The 27,281-nt window shown below is 47.6% G+C and overlaps 1 protein-coding gene across 4 annotated transcripts in view; it reads left to right on the forward strand.

The window, feature by feature from the left end:
- Ankh (ANKH inorganic pyrophosphate transport regulator) overlaps positions 1-24,605 on the forward strand; it is a 127,873-nt gene extending 103,268 nt beyond the window's left edge. For 2 of the 4 annotated variants that reach the window (XM_063281148.1, XM_063281149.1), the window contains exons 8-11: positions 1,251-1,346; positions 20,275-20,404; positions 21,032-21,155; positions 21,610-24,605. In XM_063281148.1, coding sequence (XP_063137218.1) covers positions 1,251-1,346; positions 20,275-20,404; positions 21,032-21,155; positions 21,610-21,856 — 597 coding nt within the window. In that variant the 3' untranslated portion in view covers positions 21,857-24,605. The remainder of the gene's footprint in view (positions 1-1,250; positions 1,347-20,274; positions 20,405-21,031; positions 21,156-21,609) is intronic. The other 2 variants (NM_053714.2, XM_063281150.1) reach the window with 2 other exon arrangements.
- The last annotated feature ends 2,676 nt before the right edge of the window (positions 24,606-27,281 follow it).

Raw genomic sequence — 27,281 nt, forward strand, 5'->3', positions numbered from 1 at the left:
TGAAGAGATTTAAGACGTGTGACATGCCTTGTAGTGGTTCTGGTGAAATATAAGCCGTGTGTGCAATGTCTCTCTCTTTTTAGTTGTTGCCTCTCAAAGAGCTCCTCAGGCAATAAAATGAAAGGCTTGTCTAGTGCTGCTGTGCCGGTTCATTTCCGCTGCGTCTGCAGAGATAGCTGCAGAGATGTGGGTGCGTCGTCCTCTTACCCATGAAGAGTTCTCATACCGGCCGGCAGCATGGGCTAAGTTGCCTCACCCCACCCCCATACAGCTATGGTGGAGCCAGGGTTCATGGGTAGCCTTTGTTCCTAGGCTCTGGAGCTAATCCGATCTGTTATAGAGCGGGGTTCTTCTCTGATTTTCTCGGAGTAAGGCTCTTCTAAGAGCCTGGTTGGCAGTGGGCTGACACAGCCTCAGCAGGCTTCCTCCCTCGCTGTACTTCTTGGTGTCCTGTGAGAGGATACACGAACCACCTGCTTACAGGCTTACAGCTCAGTGTAGCCAATGCCCTTTGATGTTCTGCCCCTCATAAGGAAGATGGTGCTAGAGAGTGGGCAAGGGGCGCAGTACTTCATTGCAGAGGTGCACAGGGGTCTGAACATATGTGGACATAATTGTCTACCCAGGCAGCTCCTGCATCATAAGGAGGGAGGCCAAGAAACTGTCAGTAAGTCACAAGCGGGTTGGCTGGGAAGGTGACGTGTGTCCAGGGGAGGGATATTCTGAAAACCAGGAAATCCAACAGCGGGGAGAGACAAAGGCCTGGATGTGGGGATGGGTGGGAGCCCGTTTGAGGTGGGAATAAAGCTGGGCGGGCACTGTGGGGTCCAGAGCAGTCTGTAAGAGCTCAGGTGAGTTTTATTCCTCTGGTAGAGAGAGAGGATCCCCAGAGGTCAGTGAGCCATGGCATTTAAGGAGACACCAACTCTGGTGGCCAGGCACAGGGTCTGCTGAAGCCAAAAGGGGACACATGAGTCAGGAAGCAGGTTTCGGAGCCAAGGCCCTTCAGGGTGAGGTGGCAGCCTGGTGCCAAGGGCAGAGGACTGAAAGAGCCCAGAGTTCCCTCTGGTTAATGTTTCTGGGCATGAACCCGACAGCCGCTTTAGAGACCCAGTGTGACAGCCATCTTCCGAGCTGCCACTTGAAATCAGTACTCGAGGCACGTCAGATAAAACAAGGTGCTCTTTGTGATCTGGGGGCTCAGCCGAGGTTAAGCCCGCCTTGTCATCTCTGCCATTCTCTTTTCCCAGAATAACCCCAGCAATAAACTGGCCAACACGAACAACACGGTCACCTCGGCCCACATCAAGAAGTTCACCTTCGTCTGCATGGCACTGTCACTGACGGTAAGCAGAGTGGGGATGGGGAAGAGCGCAAGCTCTCTCTGTCACGGCGTGAGTGGGTGTGCTCACAAAGAGGGAGATTGTGATCTTAAAGGAAACAATCCTGTATTCCACAGTGTGGTGCCTGACTGTCTTAATTAATGACTGTTGTCCAAGACCATTGACTCTAGGAGTGGAAGTTTTTACATTGCTTCTCAGACCCACAAACATGATCAACAAGGACAACTGTAATTTGAGTAATTCGTGTGCGTGTAACTATCCCCTTCCTGGACCCCTTTCTATTTTATTTACTAAGTCAGGGTCTCTCATTTAACCTGGCTGGGTCCTCATGACTCAGCTCCTGTAGCTAACCGGCTTGCCCTACGGGATCGATCCATCTCCTGAGTGTTGGGATTGCAGACCTGCTGTCATACATACCCGTGCCACCCACTGCACGTGAGAGACGAGCTCTCTGTCTGGGAGCTGTACCTCCAGCCAATGCTCCTCTCTTGCTATAGAATCTCCAGTTCATCTTTTAAACCTCGAGTCAGCTTTGTAGATGCCATCGCCCTTTCCAGAATTGCATTAGTATATTTTCTCTGGTAGAAATGCCTTTCCTGATTACATTGTTCTGATACAGCTGACTTACTTGGCCATACTATGGGGGCCTCTCCTGAGTCCCATAAACTCTATCAGTGCAGAGGATACTCTGTGACTGGGAGTGGTCAACACTGAGCTCTTGGTGCCTGGATATATATCCTCTTCCTCCTGCTCTTCCTCTTCCTCCTCCTCTTCCACCACCTCCTCTTCCTCTTTCTCCTCCTCTTCCTCCTCTTCTTCCTTCCCTTCTTCTTCTTCCTCCTCTTCTCCTTCCTCTTCTTTTTAGCAGTCTATCTCTATGTAGCACGACTGGCCTGGAAGTCACTGTGTAGACCAGGCTGGCCTAGAGCTCAGAGATTTGCCTGCCTCTGCCTCCCAGGAGTCTTGGTGTACATTCTTAAGTCAACAACACATCCTAGTATCACCAAGCTCCCATGTGGGAAGAGAATTTCAGAAAACGTGAGGGACTGTGCACATGCTGTAAAAGCCAAAGGAAGCACTGTACCATCTGAGACTGGTAGTTTAATCGGTTACTAAAGGCAGGGGAACAAGCCAACCAGCAGAGCAGCTGTGCCACGGGACTGTTAAGGGGTTAAGGAATGTGGCCCTTTTGAACTTAGCTCCGTTTTCCCTTGTTGCTGCAGCTGTACTACTCCTAGAGTCCCATAGAACTTAATTTCCATTTATACATACTCTATACTGATGGCCTGAGTGTGTTCTGCAGTCATCGTTAACAGCCAGTACAGAGGACCAAGAGCTGAAGTATCTTCCTGAGGACAGCTGGACAGTAACTGCCCTGTCGCCATAGTCCTCAGAACTATTCAGCTTGATTATCCTCGAGAAGCGGTCCCTGCTTCAGACCCCCAGTGGCCAGGCAAAACGTATAGCTTACTACCTGGTCCAGCAGCTGAGTCGTGCTTGACAACACAAAACATACAGTCACAGAAAGCCTTTGGGACCACTGAGCCACAACATCATAACCTGGACCCCATCACCACCACCCCTACCCCTGCAGCCACCTGTCCCTGTGAGGTGGGGCAGCACACACTGAACCCAAGGCTCCCAGCTTGGAGAGAATTTCTGACTACATCTGAAGTTGGAGTTGACCAGTGACCCCAGGTGACCTGGTCCCCTGTTGGCATTTCTTCTTTCTTCCTATGGTGTGCCAGTTTTTCCATAGTTCCCTAAAATGTTAGCAAAACACTGAGCAACTTTGAAACTACTCAAGAGGGTATTTTAGGAAAAAACCAGAGAAGCTTCTGTTCCAGGAACAGACCTCAGCTTTTGGAGGCTGTTAAATGACTTGGAGTCAAAAGATGACTGGAAGCCAGATTGTGGGACTGGGCCTCATCTGCTCGGAGCCAACAGTTCGGGGCCCGATGGCTCAGCTGCCAGGCTCCTCAACCTGCCTCCTCTTATGTGGGCTTAGCTTCCCATAGCTGGGCTTGAGTGAAGAGGGCAATGATTCATGGCCAATAATTTGAATCTCAGTGAATTTGATCTCTAGCAAGTTTAAGATAATGGCAGGATCTGGAAAAATGCCATTATCTCTCTCCCAGGCAGATGTTGATTTCTTATATTTAATCCCAGATCAAGAAAACATACATAAGTGGAACTGTCTCGGTGCGAGTCCACCTTAGAAATAAGGATGTGGGGCTGGAGAGATGGCTCAGCGGTTAAGAGCACCCGACTGCTCTTCCAGAGGTCATGAGCTCAATTCCCAGCAACCACATGGTGGCTCACAACCATCTGTAAAGAGATCCGATTCTCTCTTCTGGTGTATCTGAAGACAGCTACAGTGTACTTATATATAATAAATGAATAAATCTTTAAAAAAAAAAGAAATAAGGATGTGGAAGCCCTTATGGGAAGGGGATTTGGAGATGAAGATTTAAAAGACTTTAATTTTGGAAAAAGAAGCAACTTAGAATAAGTGATTCACCCACTTGCCCAGCAATAGCCCTGCTATTGCTATTGCCCTGCCAGAGCTCAGCTGCCTGAACTCTGTCCCATTAGCTTCCCCAGTCCCCAGACGAGAGGATGTGACTCTGCTCGAGCACAGAGTTTCTTCAGCATTAAACGCTACAGTATGTGAATCTGTGGCTCAATGGAGTCTATTGATCCAACACCTTGGCTGGAGGAATTGATGCTAAATTTTCTATGTGAAAATTTTTATAGAAAATGTGAAACTAGATTTTTCTAAACCAAACCTTTGACTGTCAGTGTGTGTACATATTTAATACCTTGTAATATCACACCACACATTAATTCTTGCACATCTACTGGTCCTCTTACCCTCAGCCATTCACAAGCAAGTGTACGTAACCTAGGGGCTACGTTACCCATCCATGATAACCCTTGAATCAATCAGTCGGCTGCCACCTTTCACCAAGGCATATGCTCCTCGTGAGGAAGTGAACTCAGGAGGAGTGTGAGGCAGGGAAACAGTATTTGCTGTTGTAACATGTTAGCATCTGATGCTGCTTATCCTTCAGATCATGCTTCATGGGAAAGCAGCCTCGTCTGCAAACCACCTGATCCAGTGAGATAAAAGGCAGGTTTGGAATCTTTGGTGGGTCTCAAAGATCCAGTTCAAAGGAGTAGATCGCCAGATAATTAGCCCCTAAGAGCAAGGGGGGAGTAGACTGGGGTTAGCACGTTGACTGGATCCCCCACAAGAAAAGAGGACAAAAATTCACAGGAACTGTGTCAAAGGATGGTTGCCTGTGGGGGTGCTGTACCGTAGCCATACAGGAGAGGCTGAAGTGCAAACCAGAGCTGTCCAGATAAGGATCCAAACTCAAAGAATAGGTAGCCATGAGCAGTGGCCACTTTGCCAGAACCTTCCTGTAGAGCCACAGTTGCTTTTACTTTTGTGACTGTTAAGTCCTGTGACAACCAGTGTGTCCTAGAAGGCTGTTTGTCTCAATAGACGGTGTTGTGAGCATGAGGAGAGGGTGGTCTGGACCAGGCAGTGAGGAGACTTCTCTGGCTGGAGAAGGAACTGGTGAGCTGAAAATCCCTACTGCACACATGCCCATGCAGCCAGCACATGCGTGCCCACAAGGCTCTACCATACACTTGCCCAGAAGCTTGTCATACTTCCTGCTGGGCTCTAGATTTAGGGCTGAAATAAAAGTTGCTCACGTAGAGTGGCAGAAGTATCACAAAAAGGTGACAGAGCACCTGTTTCCAGAACCTAGGCCAGCTCAATAAAAGCCAGTAAGTCAGGCTGCTAAATTTACAGGGTTTTCTTACTAACTCAAACCTTGTCTGGGGATCCCTTCTCCCTTGAACTCTTTCCGACCCAACAAATCATGGTGAAGTGGAGCTCTAAGAGCTTCGGCTGCTAACAGTGGACCGGCTTCCATTTGAGCTCACAAAGGGCCCTTTAAGAGCACTGGGCATTTCTCCTCTTAGATTCCCCACTGCTTTAGTTTGGGGGAGCTGGCGCCAAGAATGGGGCCCCCTTCCCCAGGAGAAGTGGAAACAAATCTATGCAAAACATGGATTTGGCTAACTCAGAGGCCCTCTAACCCCTTTGTACACAGTAGAAAGAGGCAGCCATCCAAATGGATCTTGGCAGGTGGGGCCAGTGAGGCACTTCTGGGGACAGCCTCTGCAGCCATCCCAACATCCCCTGAACTCAGACACTGAGAAATCAAGGAGCATGGACAGGAGACAAACTGATAGACAGATGGAGGAAGGGTCGACTGTCAGAGACGGGAGGTTGCCACAGAAAGACAGAATGACAGAGGTGCAGGTGTCTATAATACAGGGTGAGGAGCCCCAAACCCAGGAGCTCTCCCTTACTCCCTGGGACACTGTGAGCCTTTCCAGTACAGGCTGTGAGCTTCAGAAGAACTTATAAAGATGTATAATTTAGAAACCAGTAAATTAGACATAATGTTTTTGGCTAAGGTTGGTTTTGGTGAGCTGACCCGTGTTAAGAATGCAAGTGTGGAATGCAGCTCTCAGTAGGGTTGAAAAGGCACTTGGGTCATGCCAAGGTTGGAGGACTGCCAGGCCTCCACACTGCATCCCATTGTTCACATAGGAACCGAGCCCTCGGCTTCAACTAGCCAGAGCCGCTCAGGGAAGAAGGCAGGTATGGGCCGAGCGTGTAGCTGCCACCTAAGGCAGACGGAGAAGGATGGCATATAGATCCAGGGACATCTGCGATCAGGATCTGTTGGAATTGAGGGTCTGGTTCTTCAGCGAGAAGTTAAAATAGGGGGTAGGGAGAGGGCTCAGTGGCTAAAGGGCTTTGCCACACAGTCATGAAGAGCAAAGGTTGATCTCACCCACGTGAAAGCCATGCACAGCTGCTCACACTGGAGTGCAGGAGGAGAGGTGGGGGAGCTCTCTAGTGTAGCCAAATGGGCCACTCTGGGTTCAGAGAGGAGAATGCAGAGGTCGAGAGTGATGAGAGACCGTGTCCGTCAACTACTGCTGTGTGTCTGCACATACACTCCCGGCTGCACACACACGCGCACACACACACACACACACACACACACACACACAAAAGGACATTAGAATCATGTCACTCTGATCTGCCTGAGCCCTGGTGAAGGCAAGGACTTGAAGCAGGAACCTGTATTAGATAGGTTGCTTTCTTGAACTTTAGGCGTTCTGTTAACTTTCTGAGTTAATAGAAAGGAGGGAGACCAGGAACACACCTGGAATTTTCTCTTCTGTTTGCCATAGGTTGACTTGCGTCTGTTCAGATGTTGTAATGTTAACCCCAGTCCCAAAAAGGCCACCTTATTTGGAAATGGGGTTCAGGTTCTATGGCAAGCTTGGCCCCGAATCCAGTGTGGCTGGTATTCTTATAAAAGGGAACATTTGGATACAGACACAAGAAGCCTTTGGTGTTACCATGGGTTCTTCTGCTGTAGGGAGGCCTGGCATCACCCATCCTGACTCCATTCTTATACCTGGGCCCCTCTCCCTTCCTATTGCTCTAAGACATCCAAATGTAAACCTTCAGTCACTGTAACCCTGGCAATGTAACCTACTGATATTCCTAAGAGAAAGCAATCCTTTCGTGGTCACCTGAGGCCACGAGGTTGACTCATCAGAGCTCCACAGTTCAGCCCTCTACCTCTTCAGTTACATGAGGCGTCTTTGACCCTTAGCTAAGACTGCAGGTGGCTCTGCCTTTACAGGGACTACACTCAGTTTGCAGGAGGCACTCTGACTGCCCTTGAGAGCTCCATTGTGTCTTGGCTCCATTGTGTCTCGGTTTGTGTAAATCTGAGAGCAACAGTCACCAATATTCAATTTAGGAAACTGCTTGGCTTTGTTCTTTTGGTTAACTGAATACTTAGTGTACTTCTACTGGGTCCTTGGAAATCCTATGATACCTTGACACTTACAAAAATGTATTGTAACTTGTCCAATTGCTAATAACATGGTCCATAAATTTAATAAGTTCTAATGAAAAGAGACTTATTTGGGCTTGGGATTCTATGGTCAGGGTCCTCAAATGGCAGGAGGCTAGAAGTACATTTATGCTTGGGTCTGGTCTTTCTCCAAGCAGGGTCCACTGTAACTAATCAGCTCCTTAAAGCCCCACCTGAAACACTGTTCAGATTATATATCCACCCACGTTAAACCTCTCAATGGAGATTACATTTCAATACATCAGCCACCAAGGCATAGCACTACCTACCAAGTCCCCTGTGCAGGCTCTGTTGTACCCTCACTTTAATGCTGAAGACCAGAATAATCATAGAGAGAAGTACCTAAACCAGGAATCACTTGAGTTGTCACAGAGCAAGAAGCAGGAAGATAATATACTTCCAGGAAGCATGCCTGAAGATGTTCTGTGGCCATGACAAAAAATATTTTGTTAGAGCAATTTAAATGCAAAAACCAAACCCAGGCTGATGAGAGTACAGTGTTAGGAAGAAGCTCTCAGCTCTAGTGGGGCTGAGTCCAACCCCACTGAAGCCCCAAGAACTGTCAGAGAGACTGCAGGGTGTGGTGCCTGGCTTGTCTTGTGTCAAGGCTTCTGGTTCAGTGGCTGCTCTTGTAAGAGCTTTTCTCCTCACCTTGGAAGCCTGAAACAGATTGATTTCCTTGCTCAGAGCAGGTGAGGGTCCAGCAAAATAGAATGCATCTAAATTTTTTGGAATATTATCTTGCTGGGCATGGTGGTGCAGAACCAGACAGATCTCCTCGTGAGCTTGAAGCCAGCCTGTCTACACAGAAACCAGGAAATGCAGGGCTAGAGATGTGGTTACTTGGTGGGATGCTTCCCCAGTCACACAGAGCCACACCCCTGCACTACATAAACTAGGCATGGTGGCACATGCCTGGAACTCTAGCACTGCAGAGGTAGAAACAGAGAGGGTCAGAAAGTCAGCTCATCCTCAGCTGCTTAGGGTAAAACCAGCCCGAATACAGGCCCAGAGTGTCTGGGCCATGCTAAGTTGCCTCTGGGAACCTTTGCTGAAGTGAGAGATCCCTTGGTTAGGAACATTATGAAGTAATCGGCACTGTCTTGGGTCAGCAGACAGGGTGTCTGGCTTGAGCTCCCAGGGCCTCAGCATGACCCCGTGCAACTGCTCTTAGAATCCAGGCTGGGGAGGGAGTTCCCCTGGGCTTTGTTCCATGGTTCTGTTTTAAGAGCTCTGGATCAGATGGGCCAATTGTTCAGACTCAATTACGAGGTCAGAACAGTACCACAGAATCATTCTTGGGGATCGTGTCATCGCTTCTGAGCCCCCAAAGAATGACAGTACTAGAAAACAGCATATGGGGCAAATGACAAGAAAACCCGCTTGCCAGAGGCCCTTCCTTCTGTGTGGAGAGGGATCCTAACTGACCCCTGAAGAGTGCATTGGCCCTCAGCAAGAACCTGAAGCATTCCGGATCCGTTCAGATAAACTTGCTTCACAGTCCTTCACTGAATCCCACCTGTTACCAGAGAACGTCTATTTACTACTTGAGGGGATTAAGGGGTGCATATTATCTCTGGGTGGTCCTCTTACCTCCAACTACAGGTACTAACAGGTACTTTAGAGAAAAATAAAGTACAGTAGTCCCTCTTTAGCCACATATTTTCCTTCTGTGGTTTTAGTTACCTGTGGTCAACCACAGCCCAAAAAAAGTGATATGGAAAGTTCCAGAAAGTTTGTAAGTACAGTTCTGAGTAGCACAGTGAAATCCCGTGCCATCTTGTTCATTCCTGCCCAGGACATGAATCTACCCTTTGTCCAGTGTTGCTGCTGTGCATGCATTAGACGCATGTTAGTCACTGTCAGGGATAATCTTGTCAGTTTCAGTGGCTTGAGAAACATCTGGGTGGTTATTAAAGCACACCCCTGGGTGTGTCTGGAAGTAGGATTCTCTAGAGAGAAAGGAAGGCAGGCAGGAAGATGAGACCTGTCCTGAGTTTAGGCATCACCATGACATGGTGAGCACACTTCACTGAGACGGTGTGAGAGAGACCATTGGGACATAAATCGTGTCGTGTGTTGCTGGAATACACTGTGTAGTTAAGTTTAGGAGTTGTTACTTGCCTGCTGTTTGTGTTTATATATCGTACGGTGTTGGGTGTAGAGGCACAGGGAAAAGTGTTCATAGGATCTGGTACTGTGCACAGTTTCATACATCAAGAGTCCTGGGGCAGGTTCCTTGTGGACAAAGGGTAGCCACTGTGAAAGGGAAGAGGGTAATGGATCCCGCATTGTTAGAAATAAACTTAGGGTCACAAAGAAAGAACTAACTACTCCAAATGAAGGCAAACTTCACTCTTGGTCAAGGAGTGCTTGGGAAGAAAGCACACTGAGACAGGAAGTGCATACTAACTCAGGTGGTGGCTGAGCCTTTCCCATTGGCTGGTCAGGTGATGGCTGTGCCTTTCCCCATTGGCTGGTCAGGTGATGGCTGTGCCTTTCCCCATTGGCTGGTTAGGTGGTGGCTGAGCCTTTCTCCCATTGGCTGATAGGTCCAATCTCACAATCTTGTTCATTTGGCTAGTGTGGAAAGAATTGTGCCCAGGAAAGAGGAATGGGGAAGAGAGTCACTGCTCAAAGGGATAAGGGTCACTGTGACTGTCAAATTCCTAGTGTAGAGTTTTTATGTAAACAAACATTTTACTGGGTGAGGAGGATTGAACATTTGCATAAAGTCTTACAAGACGAGGTAAATACAAAGATTCACGTTCATTGTCCTAAAGATACATTTTGTAGTCTGATAGTCAAGGCTCATATTGATGTTTCTTACATGTTCACGATGTCACACAGGACCCTCTGTGAGGACCACATAAATGTCAGGAGAATGTGAAAGAACAGCCCTTCAGCCCATGGTGTTTTCTTCTTTTCCCTTGTCACTCTTGTAAGAAAATGAAACACAAGTTATAAACAGGTCTGACCCGACCAAGTCACTAACTTAAGGCTGCAGGTGTTTATAAATTAGCCGTGGGGCACCAGAATAAGCCCAAGCCCAGCAAGATCCAAGCAGCCACAACCTGGGCAGTTTAGCCAGCCCCTCCTGGAAGCCTCCTTTGGGATCCTACTGGACTCCTGCCTCTGGCGTTGCCTAGGCTGTCACTTGGGAATCTTTCAGCAAGTTGGCAGCATGATCTGAGCCTCCGAACATCTAATTATCACAGAATGTTCCGCATCCCTCCTGTCTGGTGAGGCTTCAGACCCTTTCATGCAGTCTGTGTGCTCGTTGGGGCTTTAAGGCAGTGCTGTGCCCTAATCTGGTACAGGCTGCTACTGCAGGAGGCCACAGCCAGAACAGTTTATGGTGAACAGATATTGGAGCCTCTGGAGAGGAGAGGGTAGCCGGGCACTTGCTGAGACCCTGTAGTCTTTTTTGTCATCCCAGGCCTGTGCTCACTCCACAGCTAGTTGGCCTGTCGGCCCTGATGTCTGAGTGCCATCCCAGCCGAGGCCACCCAGACCTGCGGAGGAGGAATTTGAATTTCTGAAGGTCTTAGTCAAAAGGGGAATCTTTGCGCAGGTCTCCCTTTGACAGTTGATCCCTCTTTTGAGTCATAGATCACTTCCAATGCTGATAGGCTTGTGTCATCCAGTACTGGTGGGCTTAGTGGATTCAAAGCTCTGCCTTTGCACACCCAATTTGCCTCCACCTTTGAAAGGCAGCAAGGTCACCTACATGCTGGTATTCATCATGTCTGTTCCCTAGGAGAGCCACCTACCACTGGTTGATAAAGAGGCACTGAATCAAAAATGCCCAGCTGGGATCTTTAGGGGTCTAAAGCCGGAATCGGGGTCTGCAAGGTATCTCATGTCTTCCGTTTCCCCCTCTCAGAGCGGCTTGGTGTGATTCAAGGGCTCCTCACTTGACTCCCATTTTGTCTGCTACTCTTGTTTAACAGGTAATGTGTGCCACCTGCTGGCCACAGCAGGACCACCTGCTGTTATTAATAATAAAAAATAAATAAATAAAATTATAATAATCCCCTGCCCATTATTCCAGGGAAGCTGCTATTTAGTACAGCTTGTTTCTTCTCCTGAGACCCCATACACTAGAAAATGTCAACACCCAAGTTGTTGAAAAAACACTATCGGTGATTCTGTTCTGGTGGCGGCTTTGCTGTTGATCAGCTGTTGAGTTCCTGTGAATGACCCAGTCTTCCTCCCTGTTGCTAAACTACCCTCCCGTGCAGCTGTCACTCAGCCTGGTCCTAGCCTTGGTGCCATGCTGACCCTTTGTCTGGGACAAAGGCTGCTGTGTCAGCCTTTGTTTCTGCCGTGGCCCCTCCCCCGCACCATGAGGTGGAGCCTGCTGCCTCACTGTTCCGTTGTCCTGCAGAAGAAAATGACTCCCTTGTGTGTAGGGGAAGGAATGGGAGAGAAGGTAAATGAACAGAGGCCGAAGCTTTCTGATACCAAAGCACAGGGTGGGGTTCTTTGCAGTGCCTTAGGGCATCCTGGACATAGGGAGAGGGCCTGTTAGGGGTCCCTGTCGTAGAGGATCTGTGGTATAGGGACTATGTGAAATAACATGGAAAGTTCTTGGCCTGAGGTAACAAACTGCTCAGAGTTTGTTCCCACAGAACTGTCTCTCTCCCCGCCTGGTTGGTTCTCTCTGGAAGCTGTCAGGGTCTAGCTTGTTAATTCGGCATCCCTTGCAGATTCGAGAGTTTGCCTGATTGGTTGGAGAGACTCAGAAGCATTTAAGCTATAAAAATTGGTCTCCAAACCTTCCTCATAGTAGACTGTACATATCCACATGTGCTTTGAAAAAACAGATCTTCAAGCATGTTGCGTTGTTATAATTTTTTCCTTTTTCTCAAAATTTGGTGGCATTTATACATGTGTGCTTGTATGTGTGGGGTCACAGGTGTATGCAGACATGTTATGCGTGTGTGTTCATGCTGAGGTTGACATTAAGTGTCTTGCTCCACTTTACTTTTTAGGTTATTTTATTATTTTTGTTTTATGTGTGTTGGTATTTGCCTGAATATATTACGGTACATCACGTGTATGCAGTGCCCTCAGAGGCCAGAAGATGGCACCAGATCCCATGGGACTGGACTCACAGATAGTTGAGAGCTACCGTGTGGGTGCTGGGAATTGAACTTGGCTCTTTTGGAAGAGCAGCCAGTGTTTTTAACCATTAAGTCAACTCTCTAGCCCCCAAAAGTTCTTGTTCATTTCTTTGGTCTTTGGCTTTGCTTTTCTGTTTTGTTTTGTTTGAGTGATTGGGTCTCTTTCTATAGCCCTGGTAGTTGTGGGATTCTCTTGGCAGTTCAGACTGGCCTCAAAGAGTCATTGCCTGTGCCTCCTGAGTGCTGGGCTTAAAGGTGTGTGCTACCACAACAGGCTACTTTATTTTTTTTGAGGTATGATCTTTTGCTGAACCTGGAGCTGGCCAGTCCCAACCAGTCTAGTCAGCCAGCTTTCACAAGAGATCCCTTGTCTTTGCTCCCAAAGGCTGAGACTCTAGGTTGTCAACAAGTCTTCACAGAATCATAGATGGGCACTGGTTATCTGACCTCTGGTCCTCTCTCTTCAGCCCCCTTTGAAAACGTATTAGTCCTAGTAAAATATGCATCATACAAAATTACCGTCTTGCCCACTGCGATTTACAGTGAGGTATATTCCTGTGGTTGCACTACCTCCTCCCATCCACAGAACTCTCATTCAACTGAATGTATTCGTTACGCCCCATCCCCTAAGTTCCAAATTCTGAATTTACTGAAAAACTACACTGAAGCTAGCATGTGGAACTTTCTAGACATCCTTCAGATCTGCTAAGACCTGGAATCAAGCGTTCTGTAGATACTCCTTGTGGAGCTGGCAGGCCTGTGACACCCAGTTCCCGCTCTGGTTGGTGCTTGGCACCCCCTGCTGTTTGAAATGTCATCTTTCTTCCAAGCGGTTTTTTATGACTTGTCAGGAATCTGGGGTCACAGAAGAAATGACAACAGGGCTCTCAAGAAGAATGAGTTCTTGACCATTTCATCAGACCTCAGTCAGAGGGATGATTTTGTCTCCTTACTCTGTAGAAAGCGAGGTATCATAAAACTACATCTGAAAATGCTTATTTTCATGTGGATACACTATAAAAGGAAATGGTAGCATCAACTCCTTGGCTGATTATTCACAATAACTGTGTAATGGCTGTGTTTGCCGGCAGGCCCAGTGGAGAATATCAGATGCCACGTCAGAGTCTTACCATGTGATTTTTCTAGTGCTTCAGCAGAGAAAACCAAGCAAGACCTCTTTACTCCGTGATGTATATAATCGGGCGTTATTTTCCACAGGCTGAGATTTTTGCCAGGTTGATCTGCCCACCATATGTTGCTGTCAGTGATCCTTCCTCCTGGGGTCTTCCTCCCTATGTCCTATCCTTCTCTTTCCCAGCGGGGTGCTTACCGAAGCCACCTTCTCCCACCGCCCTTTCAGATGCTGTCTCTTGTGGCTTTTCATAAATCCCCTTTAGAGATGGCTCGCTCCAGCCTTGCTCCCGTCACTCTGACAGTGATGTGCTGCAGCCAGTCATGGCATTGACTTTCACACACTGTTGTCACCCGGCACTTCCACACTGGAAGATAGCTGGCTTCCTCCTTCTTAGCTGAGATGAGCACATAGGACACTGGCTGTTGAGTTGAGCCTTTAGCCTCCTTTGATGTCTGCTCCCTCCCAAACATGACTCCTCATGTCCCTGACAAAACATACATGAAGACCCACTTTTCCCCCCTGCACGGACGTAAACAGGAGCATGTTGTATTTAAAACTGTTTCTAACAGGGGCGGGGGAGATGGACATGGGAGTATCAGGATGTCTTTGAACTTGAGGGAGCACCTTTTAGCTTTTGCTCTGTGTAGTTTAAGATGAGAAGCCCAGCCCTTGTCCCGTGAATTAGAGCAATGAAGTTCACAGAGCACATGGGGTGATTTTAGGAAGAAGGCGTTTATCATAGGGAGCTAAAGCGAGGGAGGCAGCAGAGCTGTGCGGGGAGGATCCTGGGAAGGAGGACCACCAGCCACATAGCTATGGATATGGTGGATGGAGGTGGGTAGAGCTGGTCAGTCCAGTGCCTTGAAGCTTCACTCCTGACTTTAGTGTGCTTTCCTGGAAAGAATAGTCCCTTAGGGGAAAGAGATAAGGAAATACAGACCCCTTACTGCCTTCTCACACCTTTGGTCATGACAGAACCAAAGGCATTTTTGGTGTAGACATTCCTTTTCCTGGCATCTCTAGCTAAGAGGCTAAGAAAGAAACTGGTTACTTTTATTTAGGGTCTTTCCTATCTTTAACTGCCTAGCCAAATTCTATCACCCATTCTCATCAATATGCTTTGTGGAAACTGGATAAATATGAACAGGGAAATGAAATCAATCCCAGTCTCACTTGTATCTAGATGAGTCCACTATGATGTTAGTTGGACCCCCAGGAAGCCATAGGAACATAGCAGCAGACACTGACGAGTCAAGGGTAGCGAGCTGCACAGAGGTCCTTGGCTACACTTTCACGTTGATCTCCTTGCTCAGTTAAACACTGTGGCTGTGTGGACCAGTCCCAACTCTGCACACAGATATGTCTAAGGAGGGTGGTGCTCACAGTGGTCCTGCAAAGGGCAAGGTTTCATCTAGAAGATGAGGCCTTCTTGCCCAGAAGCAAAATATTTAGAATGAGTGGTAAGAATTCACCCCAGGCGGGCTGAACTCTTCTGGCTACAGGAAACACCTAGTCACCGTGACACCAGATCTGTATATGTAAGCACGGTCCTCACAGTGGGAGATTTCAACCCCACTGCACCCTGCACTACATATCTGGTAAATGCTCTAGATAACAGTGATGCCTTGGTTCAGGTTTGTTGTTGTTTGTTTTCAAGACAGAGTTTCTCTGTATAGCTTTGGGTATCCTGGAACTTGCTCTGTAGACCAGGCTGGCCTTGAACTCAGAGATTCACACCTGCCTCCTGAGCACTGTGACTAAAAGTGGGTGCCACCATGCCCAGCTGGACCAGGTAATTCACTCCAGGACATTTTTATTTTTTCTAACTTCCAAAGATCAGAATCTCTCCTTCATTGCTAATCCTAATTATTGGGCCATGGAGAAAACTTTGTGACTTCCTCAAAAGTAGAACCATTGGCTTGGGGAAATTCAAAAGCCATATCACTAAGCAATACTGTCTAAAGAGCAGAACCCTGAAGACACCCATCAAGGGATGCACCTCTCTTATCCTGGCTTTGTGTTCTCTGAATTGACATGCTAAGGGAACAGCTGGCCTCTTAAACTCCATTACCCAGACTTCCCCACTGTTGACCTTGATCACTTGGCCCAGTAATGATGTTTGGCAGCTCTCCCTCTCTGTGTGTGCAGTGACATGGTTTGTCCTTGGTCAGTCCACCCGAATGGGCTGGAAGGTGTGTTCCACCAGAGAACTGTTAAGGGGCTGTCTAGGATTCCTCCCAAGTTAGTCCCCACTGCCCCTTACTCGTTTCTATCAGCATGGGCTTTAGATGCTCACCTTATGCTTGAGGTCATAGCAAAGCTATTTTACTAAGCTGCTCACATTCCTATCTTGGCTACTGGGGACTCCAGTCCTATTGTTTTGCGTTCTGGGCACTTCCTCACTTCCTAGCACCGTAGATCTTCCAGGATGATGATCGTCTTATTCTAAGCTCTAGTCATAGACTGAGTTATTTCTCTAAGGAGCTCTGGGTCTTTTGGTCAGACAATACACAACCCGAGGCTGGGCACGGGTTGGGCTATTCCATTTTGAAAACTCCGTCCTAATGAGATGATATTGACAGCAAACACTACAGAAGAGAACCCAACCCTGCAGCTACTCCAGGGCAAAAATCATGTCTGTTGTCAGGAGTTCATTAGGTTTTCATTCTGGTTTGGAAAAGTCAATGTCACTGGCCTGTGCAAATATTTGATGAGCACAGCGTGTCATGGTCAACCAGGAGGGCATGTTCTGAGTTACGACTACGCTGGTTGAACTTGGTAGGACATTTCCTAAAATACCCCTTGTTGAGTGAGCTCCCTGTTCTTGTGTTCTGAAACACTGGGTCTAATTATCATGCTAGAGCATGAAATCTGACCTGCAGGTTGGTGTCCTAGCTTTTAGCAAACACTCTCTGCTTCTGAGTTGTTTACATGGCCCCTTCGAAGAGTGCAGCAGATATTCCCTTGTGGAAGACTGGTTGAAAAGCAAAACACCATTTTCTTACTAGAAGCTTGAAGTTCCCGGCTTCAGAGACTTCAGAGAAAGGGAGAAAGAGGCTTCCCAAATGTAGGGTTCCTGTTCTTTGATGGCCTTCTGCTAGCTGGAACAATGACTTTTAACTTCAGTATTCCTAAAAATACAAAGAACTAGACCCTGCATGTGCACGAATAACACCTAGGTCATGCTCTGATCTGCCCGCCTAGTAACTGCCCTCCCCTAGGGAGATCGCTGCTTACAAGGCAGCAAGGGATTCAAGGTCAGCATCGTCTACATGGGAAGGCCACAGGGAAGAATTACCTGACTCACTTGCTGCACAAGCATGCTTCTACCATGTATCTGACATGCAATTACACCCTCCTTTTCTTTGGTGTATTGTGATTTAAAAGCCACTTTACAATGATTTTGCAAAGCCCAGAGAGCTTGCAACTTGTATTTGAGGCATTGTCTCATGTTCAGGTCAACTCTGACTGAAAAAATAAAAAAGCACAGTAACAATTCTCTGGGGAGTCTGAGTTTTGTGCAGAATATGGCTCCTGTGACACATTCTACCCACTAAGGAAACACTGAACGGCTCATCTAGGAGGGATCAATGCACACATCCGTGGTAGACTTGAGGGGTGGTTTATGACTTCACTGCTGTGGGAAGTGTTTAGGGCCTAACATGAAGCAGCACTGATGGAGGGAATCTTTGATCTGATGCGGGAAGGTGACATAGACCGGGGATAAATTGTCTCCAGCACCATACCCAGTGCTATTTGGAAGTTATTACCTGAATAACATGGACAAGTGGCCTGCCACCTTTCCCCATTGCTGGTTTTAAATTGTGTGATATTACTTGTGTCTACGGCCCAGACACGGCAGCAATTTCTAATAAAGTTCCCAAGCTCCAAGTTTCTAGATCCCAGGGAGTCGGAATGGTATGAATCCCTATGGTGAGCGGTGTGACTACTGAGTAGTGCTTACTGCTACAGACCAGATGCTGACAACCCACGGGAAAAGCCTATCGAATGTGGAAAGTCAAACACTTCTGCTTGATCTGCTAAGGCTTTGGTGGTGGTGGCTTTTGTTTTGTTTTTTTAATGTCTCATTGTGGCCAGGCTAATCCCATGAAACTTAAATTACCCAAGTGCAAATGATGCTTTATTTTGGTTCTGTATTTTCACATGACGGCAACTCCTTCTCCAATATATATTCAGTTTTATTTTAGACAAGACTTGCTTGTATTTTAGGAAAAGGAGATAAATATTTGCTAGAAATGGCATGTTTTGAACATTGCTCTCTGAAGTTATATCATTACATTTTTAAATTAAGGCTTGTAAAATCAACAAGTTTAAAGTTGGTTCTGTTAGGATTGTTCGCAACTAGCATGTCTCAACCTACTGCCCCATCCATTCCCTTTCCAGCCCCGTCTTCTTTTCTAGAGGCATGTCACCCCACCCCCACCCTAAACCCATTTCTCCTTTGGGTGGACTATAACTGGTGAACTATGATACTATGAGAAATTCTTTGGATGAATTATAATAGCCAAGTCTTAATATTTAAACAGCCATTAAATGTCATATCCACTTTCCCGCCTTAACAACTAATAATTATCATTTTCTTAGCCTTCCAAGTTCTTAGCCCTTGTTTAGTTCTATGTTGTATATTTGTGGAAGTCTCTTGTAATGCATCCAGACACAGCAGGTTTCTTGTTTCACCTGCCCTATAACTTGCTAGCCTGTGCACCTCACACATCCTGCCTGGGATTATTGCCTTGCTCCTGTTCCTCTTTCCCTGGAGTTCCCCTGAGAGTTTCCCCCATTTTCCTGTCAAAGTGTTTTTCTCTTTCTTTCCCTGACTCTCCTGATTTAGCAGATGGTACATTCTGGAAAAGTGTGTACGAAGGGTGTGACAGTTAATATTGTCAACGTGGCATAATGTAGACTCCATGGGAAGGGAAACCTCAGCATATGCCTGTGAGGGATTGTCTACATAGTTGAGGTGAGATAACACACATTTAGGGTAGGCCATCATTCTGTGGGCTGAGGGGTCCCTGGCTGAATGACAAAGGAGAAAGCAAGCTGAGCGTGAGCATGACTGGATCCTGACTGGATCAGCTGCCTCACACTCTTCCTATGCCATCCCCAGTGATGGTCTGTGCCGTCAAACCCAACGAAAAGAACCCACCCTTAAGGGGCCCTGGTCAGGTATTTTGTTGGAGCTAAGACAAGTAACAACGCAGAAGGCAACCGTCTCAAGGCCTTGAGCAGTGAAAAGGCCTTTCTTTTAAATATCGCTCAGTGGGTCTGGTTGAGAATTCTAGGGGAGAAGTCAACTTCCCTGAATCCTGTTGGAGGTCTTTTGCCAGCTCTGCCTGCACTGTCTACCTCCTGAAGGTAGCCTTTCCATCTTGAACTTCCTTTCAGCTCTGAAAGTTTTACTGCTCCCTCTTTTTGGAACACTTGCTATCTATCAGAATCTAGTCTCATTCTCCTACCTTTATTAGTCAGCTCTGTCACGCGGCTGACTTCTGACCCCATGTCAGCTAATGCCCTTCTCAGGCCTATGTTCATCCTCCTGATCCGTGGCTTTCTTGTTCCATGAGTCTCTGGAACAGTTCTGTTCTGTTCTTGATTCATGAATAGTCTCGTCACCCGTCTGTCCGGAATGTCAGCATGACAGACAGGTTTTTTCTTCTTTCTGCATTGTCGTAAGTTCTTTGGTTTTGACCTGGAGGCTGTTGTGGAAGTCTGGGGGCCACTGGTGGTGAGTTCATGTTTATAAGTAGGGCACTGGCAGCTGTCAGTGTTAACACAGGACTAAGATATGTCACTTATACGAGTCTCACTGGTTAGAAAGCTTCTTGGGGAGCCTGAACTTTCAGGAATTCCAGATCCTTCTTTGGCTCTAACATCTGGGACTCAGCTGTTTTCCTGTGTTTTCAGGAAAGGAACATGTCCCCCTGCCTGGAGTCCCCACAATTCTGTCCTCAGCCTTGCCAGGCACCAGTTTTCCTTATCCAGAGATGAATCTGATGATAGCTTAAGGGACACAATCCCAAGCTGTCAGGGGTGCAGTGTATGAACTGCTTACAGGCAGATTTTAGCCAGACCTCCATGGGCTGTACTCCCCCACTTCCTAACTGGGGGAAAGGAAGCAGAAGTTGAGTTCTGCATTTCTGTCACATTAAGGTTTCAGTTTCTAGAGTCTGCTAAGCGTTCATATTTACCCATGGTTCTGTGACTGCTGTTACTTCCCTTGCCGTCCCAACATCAAAAATTAGCAAGCTGCATATAACTACATGTCTGGGTGGCATAAATCATCCAAATGCTTTCAGGTTATTTTGCTAAGGCTGTAAAAGCCGTATTAACAGATGTCTGCCCAGAACTGATGGAGCAAGCTATGAAAGACCCTAGCTATGCCTCAGTGAAAGCAAGATGGTCTCCTTCCCTAGTCCAGTTACTTATTCAGATGCCATCTACAGTGGGTTGCCACACTGGCTATTCCTCTGGCACAAGTGCAGCACATGGACCAATGCCACCACCAGTCCCCACCAGACACTGGCAAATGAGAGCAAGGCAGGGATGTGTGGCTGCAAACCTGAGGTGCTGGTGACACCCAGTGAGCATGTTTAACATGTCATGTCTCTTATGCCCTTTTTTCCCAATCTGGTTCACTGTTGTCCTGCCCCACCCTGCAGCTCTGTTTTGTAATGTTCTGGACCCCCAACGTCTCTGAGAAGATTTTGATAGACATCATTGGAGTGGACTTCGCCTTTGCAGAACTCTGTGTCATTCCTCTGCGTATCTTCTCCTTCTTCCCAGTGCCAGGTAAGGAACAGAGTGGGAAATATGATGTCCACTGTCAGTGTACATCAAGTAGGGACACACCAAGTGAGCAGTGGCACCATGACATGAGCAAGAAAGGAAATGCCAGTGGGTAAGGTGGTCAAGGTTGACTCAGTAGGCATGGTGGGAAATAGGACAGGCCCACTCTCATTTCTCCACTACTCCCACAGACAACAGAAGAGTGATGGCTTCTGGTCCCAGCTGTTGTGCTTGCCCAGCCTCTTTTCTCAAAGCCTTCCCTCTAGAGGAAGGTGGTCAGAGGTAGACTTGGGGAAAGAATAGCAGGTAGGGGAAAGGTCATCATGGGGAACAGCCAGGCCCCCAGAATGGCAGTTATTATGGTGTAGCAAAGCACCTGCCCGCAGCTGGCCTGCTAGACACAGGACTGGGGAGGCAGGGAGCCGGGTAGGTATGGGGCCTGACCCCAGTTAGCCTCCAAAGTAGGGATCAGCAACCACAGGGAGACAAATGACCAGCCCTGGGTCCCAGACAGGCTAGAGTTCCTGAAGCCATAGTTAGTGTTCAGAGTTGCTATCCTGGGCCAGCAGCAAAGGGTAGATGAGCAGAGTGGAAGCAGGCCACACAGCTTACACACCCTTCTCTTCACAGTGACTGTGAGAGCTCATCTCACTGGATGGTTGATGACACTTAAGAAAACCTTTGTTCTGGCACCCAGCTCCGTGCTGCGGATCATCGTCCTCATCACCAGCCTTGTGGTTCTGCCTTACCTGGGGTATGTGTTCCCGGCATTTGGCATACATGCATACACACACACACACACACACACACACACACACACACACACACACACGGCTTAGAGTCCTTTGCTAGTAAAATACCCTGTGTAACAAAGTAAAATCCCCAAGCATATTAGACTGGAAATTCAGGATGCTTGTCTGCCCACACCACTGAGTCTTTGAGATCCACACTAGCCTGGAAACCGCTAGACGCTCCGGGTTCAATTCCTGTGGTAAGGAATGTGTAGAACAGTGGGTGGAAGAAAGGCACAGGCCTACCTCAAAGGTATCAATATCAGCTACTGTCCTGAGGCCAGTGGAGGGTACTACTGCACCATCCCTCACTGGTCTGCAGTCTTCTTGAGATTAAGCAATATCGACTGAGTTGTCATCAGCATAATCATGTCAGACTTGGTTCTAACAAAATATGTCTGTGTTCTCATTTTTCAGGGTGCATGGAGCCACACTAGGTGTGGGCTCCCTTCTAGCAGGGTTTGTGGGAGAGTCTACCATGGTTGCCCTCGCAGCATGCTATGTGTATCGGAAGCAGGTGAGAAGCGATGCTAACCGCTTTGGGGACAACCGGGACCTCTCTGCCTCCACAAGTAATTTCCCTCATCAGCTCTCCTCCAGGAAGTCTGTTCTCATCCTGCTTGGCCACCCTATCCCTTCCACACCACATGACTCCATGTCATGAAAGCACAGAGCCAGTCTGTCCTGAAGGCAGAGCTTTTCAAACTGCAATGGGAAATATTTTTTCCTCTCCATGATTTGAGTTCTCTGGGATCAGAAACCCTGTTTCTTATGTGGTTAACCAGGGAGTGGAGACAGATGACAGGGGCCCACGGCAGAGCCCGGATGTGTATTCTTTTAGGCTGTGGGGACAAAGAAGGCAACAAAACTGTTAAGAGACAGAGACAGACGGTGGAATTCATTGTGAAGGGTGGCTTTGAGGGGTAAAGGAGACCCTGCCCATGTGCCCCATGGCTGTTGGGGGTCAGGAGAAAAGGGTAAAAATGTTGAAGGCCATAAGTAATGGGCAGAAGGCTATAAAAGGAAACTTCAGAAAACTAATTAAAGTGGGGTAAAGTCCAGCGCAGTGTTTGCCCTGGAGACTGACCCAATGAACGGGATACTCACTAGTGGGAGGAGGGACAGCACAGCCAACTGACCAGTGCACACGGAAGGGAGTGGGCCGCTCAGATGGGAGCCTCCACTACACTTGGGGACAGTCATGGAGCTCTCATGCTTGCTTGTGCTTGGGTCGTTAGGTCAGACACCAGGCTGTCCCTGAGAAGGGCCACAGGAAGGCTAGCAGACAGAGGAAGCCAGAGAGCACCAAGCAGGGGAAACGCAGGGTTGAAAGCCCTGCCACAGAGGAAATGGCTCCCTGCAGTGGGCACTACAGCCCAGGCCTGCTTACGGGTCCCACTGAGGTCCAGGTTTAATCTTGTAACAGGACTCAAGAAAAGCAAGGAAGGACATGACTGTAACTGCTGGGCATTACAATTAAGCCAATACGGGAGGGTGAGAGGGTCCAGAAGGCTGAGCCACAGGAGCACAGACAGAGCAGTGCTGGGAATCAGGTCCTGAAGAGAGAGTGCTGGAAGAGGTTGCCATTTTCTGCAACAGCCTGTATGGCAGCAGCATGACAAGGCCATCAGGAACAAGGATATGCAATCAACAGGACAGAGTGAAGCCAGAGCTGTCACAGGGGACTGACTAGAGAATAAGATTCAAAGCTTGTGGCTTGGGGGCTGGGGCTTAGGAGCTGGGAGGAACAATGCCTCCATTTGAAAGGGCTGTAGGGAGCTGGTATCCCAGGCTACATTCCAAAGAGGTGAGGGACAGAGTCCCCCACAGTACCTAGCACACAACAGGTATGGTAACAACCACACAGTAAAAGGCACATATTGAGCTAGATTCAACTTGGACATAAAGGGGACTCCCGCTCACAGTAGTGTGGTGGTGTGTCCTGTCCACATCCCCACAGGGGACTCCTACTCACGGTAGTGCTCTGACCTGTCTTCTTTTATCTAGAAAAAGAAGATGGAGAATGAGTCAGCCACCGAGGGGGAAGACTCGGCCATGACCGACATGCCTCCAGCAGAGGAGGTGACAGACATCGTAGAGATGAGAGAGGAAAATGAGTAAGCACGGGCCACCAGGGGCACTACAGGGACAGTCAGGACAACAGTCGTCTCTTCCCTCCTCCTCCCACCAAGTTGTTTTCTGTTGTTTAATTTTTATTCTTGGTTATGAAAGAGGCCTTGATTTAGAGGTTTCGTATAAATTCTCTAGCATACTGGGTATGCTCACCGATGCAGGGACCTGAAGAAAGGTCTTTACTGTCGCTTTGTAACTCAGAACTGCTGACTTCATGCCCCTGCCTCACAAAACCCAAAAGATAGAGCTGCCTCTTGGCCGACGTTTCTACCCCTTGGACAATCTCCACTTTGGAACCAAAGGACTTGGGCTGTGCCGCTGCCTCTTGGGCCAGACTCTTTTCCGTTCGTGTTTGTCTCCTAAGAATCAACAGGTTGAAGCTCAGCCTCTCTTGACTTGCTCCCCAATAATGTGGCTCTAAGACACGTGACCCGGTGGCCATCACACCCCTTTTCACTCTAGAGTCAAGAACTGTCTGCAGCGCCCACTGGTGGGCCCCAGGCTGCAGCCCACAGTCTCCCTGCTCCCAGAGGAAGAGCTGGTAGCCATGTTGGCCAACATAATGGGAAATTTAATCTCCTGTAGAAATTGGATCAGTCACAAACTGACTTGATCGCCAGCATCTCATTGTTTTCCTGGTTTCGCTGAGTTGCCACGCCCCACAGTGTATATACATGAGCTGACTTTTCCGTTGTCATGGGAGTGCAGCGCCAGTGTCAGCATCCTTCCTTCCGCATGAGTTTCCCTGAAGGCTTGCTTTTACTCGCCTTCCCTGAAGATGGCACTAGAGTGAGAAGTGGAGCGTTCTAACTGTCCATTTCCGTTTTTACAGTGAGCAGAGCTTTAAGTCGTAATCTAGCATTCTAATGCCAGGTTCTTGTCTCGTAACTTCTGATGTAGACGTGTTACCTGCTTCTGCCGTTCAGTTATAGCTCTGCAGGACAGGTAACAATATGGTACTCCCCTCCACACCATAAAGCAAGACATTTTATAAACAAGTATCAAAGTCACTATGTGATACCCCAGAAATAATGCATTGGAAATCCACTTAGTGCAGTATATTTTTCTAAGTTTTGGAAAGCGGGTTTTTTCCTTTAAAAAAATTATGGATACAGTTCACTAAATTCCTGATTTAGTCAAAGTAACTAGACTGAAAGAACCTAAACAAAACAAATATTTTAAAGATATAAATATATGCTGTATATGTTATGTAATTTATTTTAGGCTATAATACATTTCCTATTTTCGCATTTTCAATAAAATGTCTCTAATACAATTCAGTGATTGCCTCCGTGCTCCACATACCTACAGCTTACTTGTGTGTACCAGTGACCGATGTATGTTACAGCCGTTTTACACGTCCTTTGTGTATGAATGTAAGGGCCTACAGATGCCAAGAAATCAAGTTTTCATGATGGGCAACCTCGGGAGAAAACAGACCCACCAGTGCAGACAGGCAAAGGCAGGAAGGGCAGAGGAAGGGCAGAAGGCAGACCTCGAGTGCTTATTACTTCGGTGCCGTGTGACCCTCAGGTTAAGACTGTCAGGGCAGAGGCTGCCTGTCAGCTACACAGGCTTGCATTCCCATTTCTAGATACCCAATGCCCTTCACATGTGCCCACCATGGGAACAAGTCCTGTGTGCTTCTGCAGCTGCTTGTGGGTGACTTCAGGGGCAGAGCTGAAAGATAACTGAAAGTCTTAATTGTATTGGCTTTTTAAAGTACATGACTAGAAAATTAAACAGCAATATTTTTTAAAAATGTGTGGCTATTTTCATGCTTCTGGGGTTGGAGATTAAATATTAAATTGCAAAAGTATTCCCTGTAAATTCAAGAACAGCTAGTATCTCTTTATTGTGCAATTAGAACATGTAGCTTAAAGCCCTAGGCCACCTTACTTGATCAGGATGACTGGTCATCAGCTGTATTAGACTTCCTGAGCCACTGGGATGGAGTGCCAGGCCCAGGCCTCAGCAATGGAGCTGCAGTTTGGCAGCAGACCTTGCCCTTGTAGTGCAGGCTCCGCCACACACACCTTCTGTGGGCCTGTTTTGTCACCTGACATCCTAAGGCAGAACCCTGGGCTGGCATACTTCAGTGTTCAAACCAAGAATTCCACGCCAGACTTGGGAAGGGTTCCTTTCTCCTCTTTCCAAGGGCATTAAGGGCAGCCTTTCTACCTCACCAGCTGAGGGTTGTTTTTAAACATTTTGTTCAGCTGACAAACTGAAAAGGACCATGTCTGTGAAATCCTCGAGGACAGTGGGAAGACCAGGTATGGCTTTCTTGGGGTTAAGTGACAAATAGAACCTAAAGTTCAAAGGCAGGTTTTCCTCAAAATACTGAGAAGTGAGTTGGGATGGCCCAAATGAGGCCTCTCTAGAGTGAGGATTTTCTCTGAGGGACTAAAAGAAGCCTGCTTTTCTGAGGGGCACTCGAGGGTCATTCCTAAGTGCACACCTGTCATTGGCTCTGCCCTTGTTTACTGGGTCCAGGCACACAGGGCCTCTCTAAGGCACCCTGGAACTGAGTGAACAGGACTCCTGTGACTCATGAAGGACAAAGCCTCCCCACTGCAGGGCTCGGGGGTGTGAGAGGCTTGAGGTTGGCAGGAAACTCACCACCGAGGATCCTTTCACTGGCAAAGCTGCTTGTTTGCATCTGTGGGTTAGAGCTGGTCAGCCTCTTCTTGCTGCCCATCCTGGGCTTCTCTCAAGTCAAAGACACTCTTCTCTGGTTTGGGACCATCTGTTTCTTGGTCTTAACTGATAGCTTGGCTTGGAAATGTTCACAGAGGGCCTGAGAAACGAAAGCACCTGCTCTGGACCGCAGTAGTTACTTAAGCTCTTTAAACTCCATCAGCGCCGTTGCATTCTTATAATGCAGCCCCTTTCTGGGTCTGACAAGACTGAGACAATGCCCTTGATCGTGGGGAAAGTTACTGCATTTTATCTTTAAACTAAGAGTTTTATCATTCCCTCAGTGCGCTGTGACTGGGTGTGTGTACCTGTTTCAGAGAGGAAACAAAGACTCCACTTGTAGTTCCTGCTCTCCCACCCTCCTAACTGTACTGTTTAGAGATGTTTTCCTCTGAAATCACAGATAGAAAGGAACTTTTTCCTGGATTCAGCAACTTTCTCCCCAAACTACAGCAAGAAATGTGTTACAAAATAGGAAATAGTAATATTCTTGTAATTATCTATTTTTAGTTTTTTGAGACAGTCTCAACATAGCCTCGGCTGTCCTGGAACTCACTATGTGGACCAGGCTGACCTTGAACTTGCAGAGATCCATGTGCCTGCTTCCTGAGTGCTGGGATTAGAGGTGTGCACCACCACATCTGGCCTCTTCTAATTAAATTGTGTTACCTTGAGAAGTGTTTCCTTGTACTGTTTTTTGCTTCAGTAAAGCTCTGAATGGAGTGTGACCAGGACGTCACGTGCTGCTGTGTGAGCCCCAGCCAGGTGCCTGGCTTAGGGTATTTCAGGAAAGCTGACCACCAAGCTCAGAATGAAGCCTGTGCTCCACCAGCAGAGGGATGTTCTCAGTGCTGCCGCACACTTACTTTTGTAACCAAAGGTATAATGCTGTCTCTGGTAGGACCTGGGAAGGTGAGGGGACTTCAGTGTTATCTGTGCAAACCCAGAGTTTGTCTGCCTTTCCACACAACCCTCCACAAGGCTCTTTTATAAAAAGCACTGGAAGCATCAAAAAGCATGGTTTTAAGCAGTGTATCTGGAAGCCATGAGAGATGCTTCTTTGTGTGGTTCTTCTGAGCCTCTATTTTTGTCGTTCGAAGTAGCAAAACATCAGGTGACTCATCCGCTGATCTAACCACACATGAAACAGGATGTAGTGGAAATCTCAAGAAAGGCCTGGGTGCCCTGCTAGTGACTAAAATTAACACAGCAAAGCTAAACAAGAGGGAGAGAGGACTGTAATCAACAACCTGAAC

The sequence above is a fragment of the Rattus norvegicus genome, chromosome 2 (genome assembly GCF_036323735.1).
Source record: "Rattus norvegicus strain BN/NHsdMcwi chromosome 2, GRCr8, whole genome shotgun sequence".
Taxonomy (NCBI): domain Eukaryota; kingdom Metazoa; phylum Chordata; class Mammalia; order Rodentia; family Muridae; genus Rattus; species Rattus norvegicus.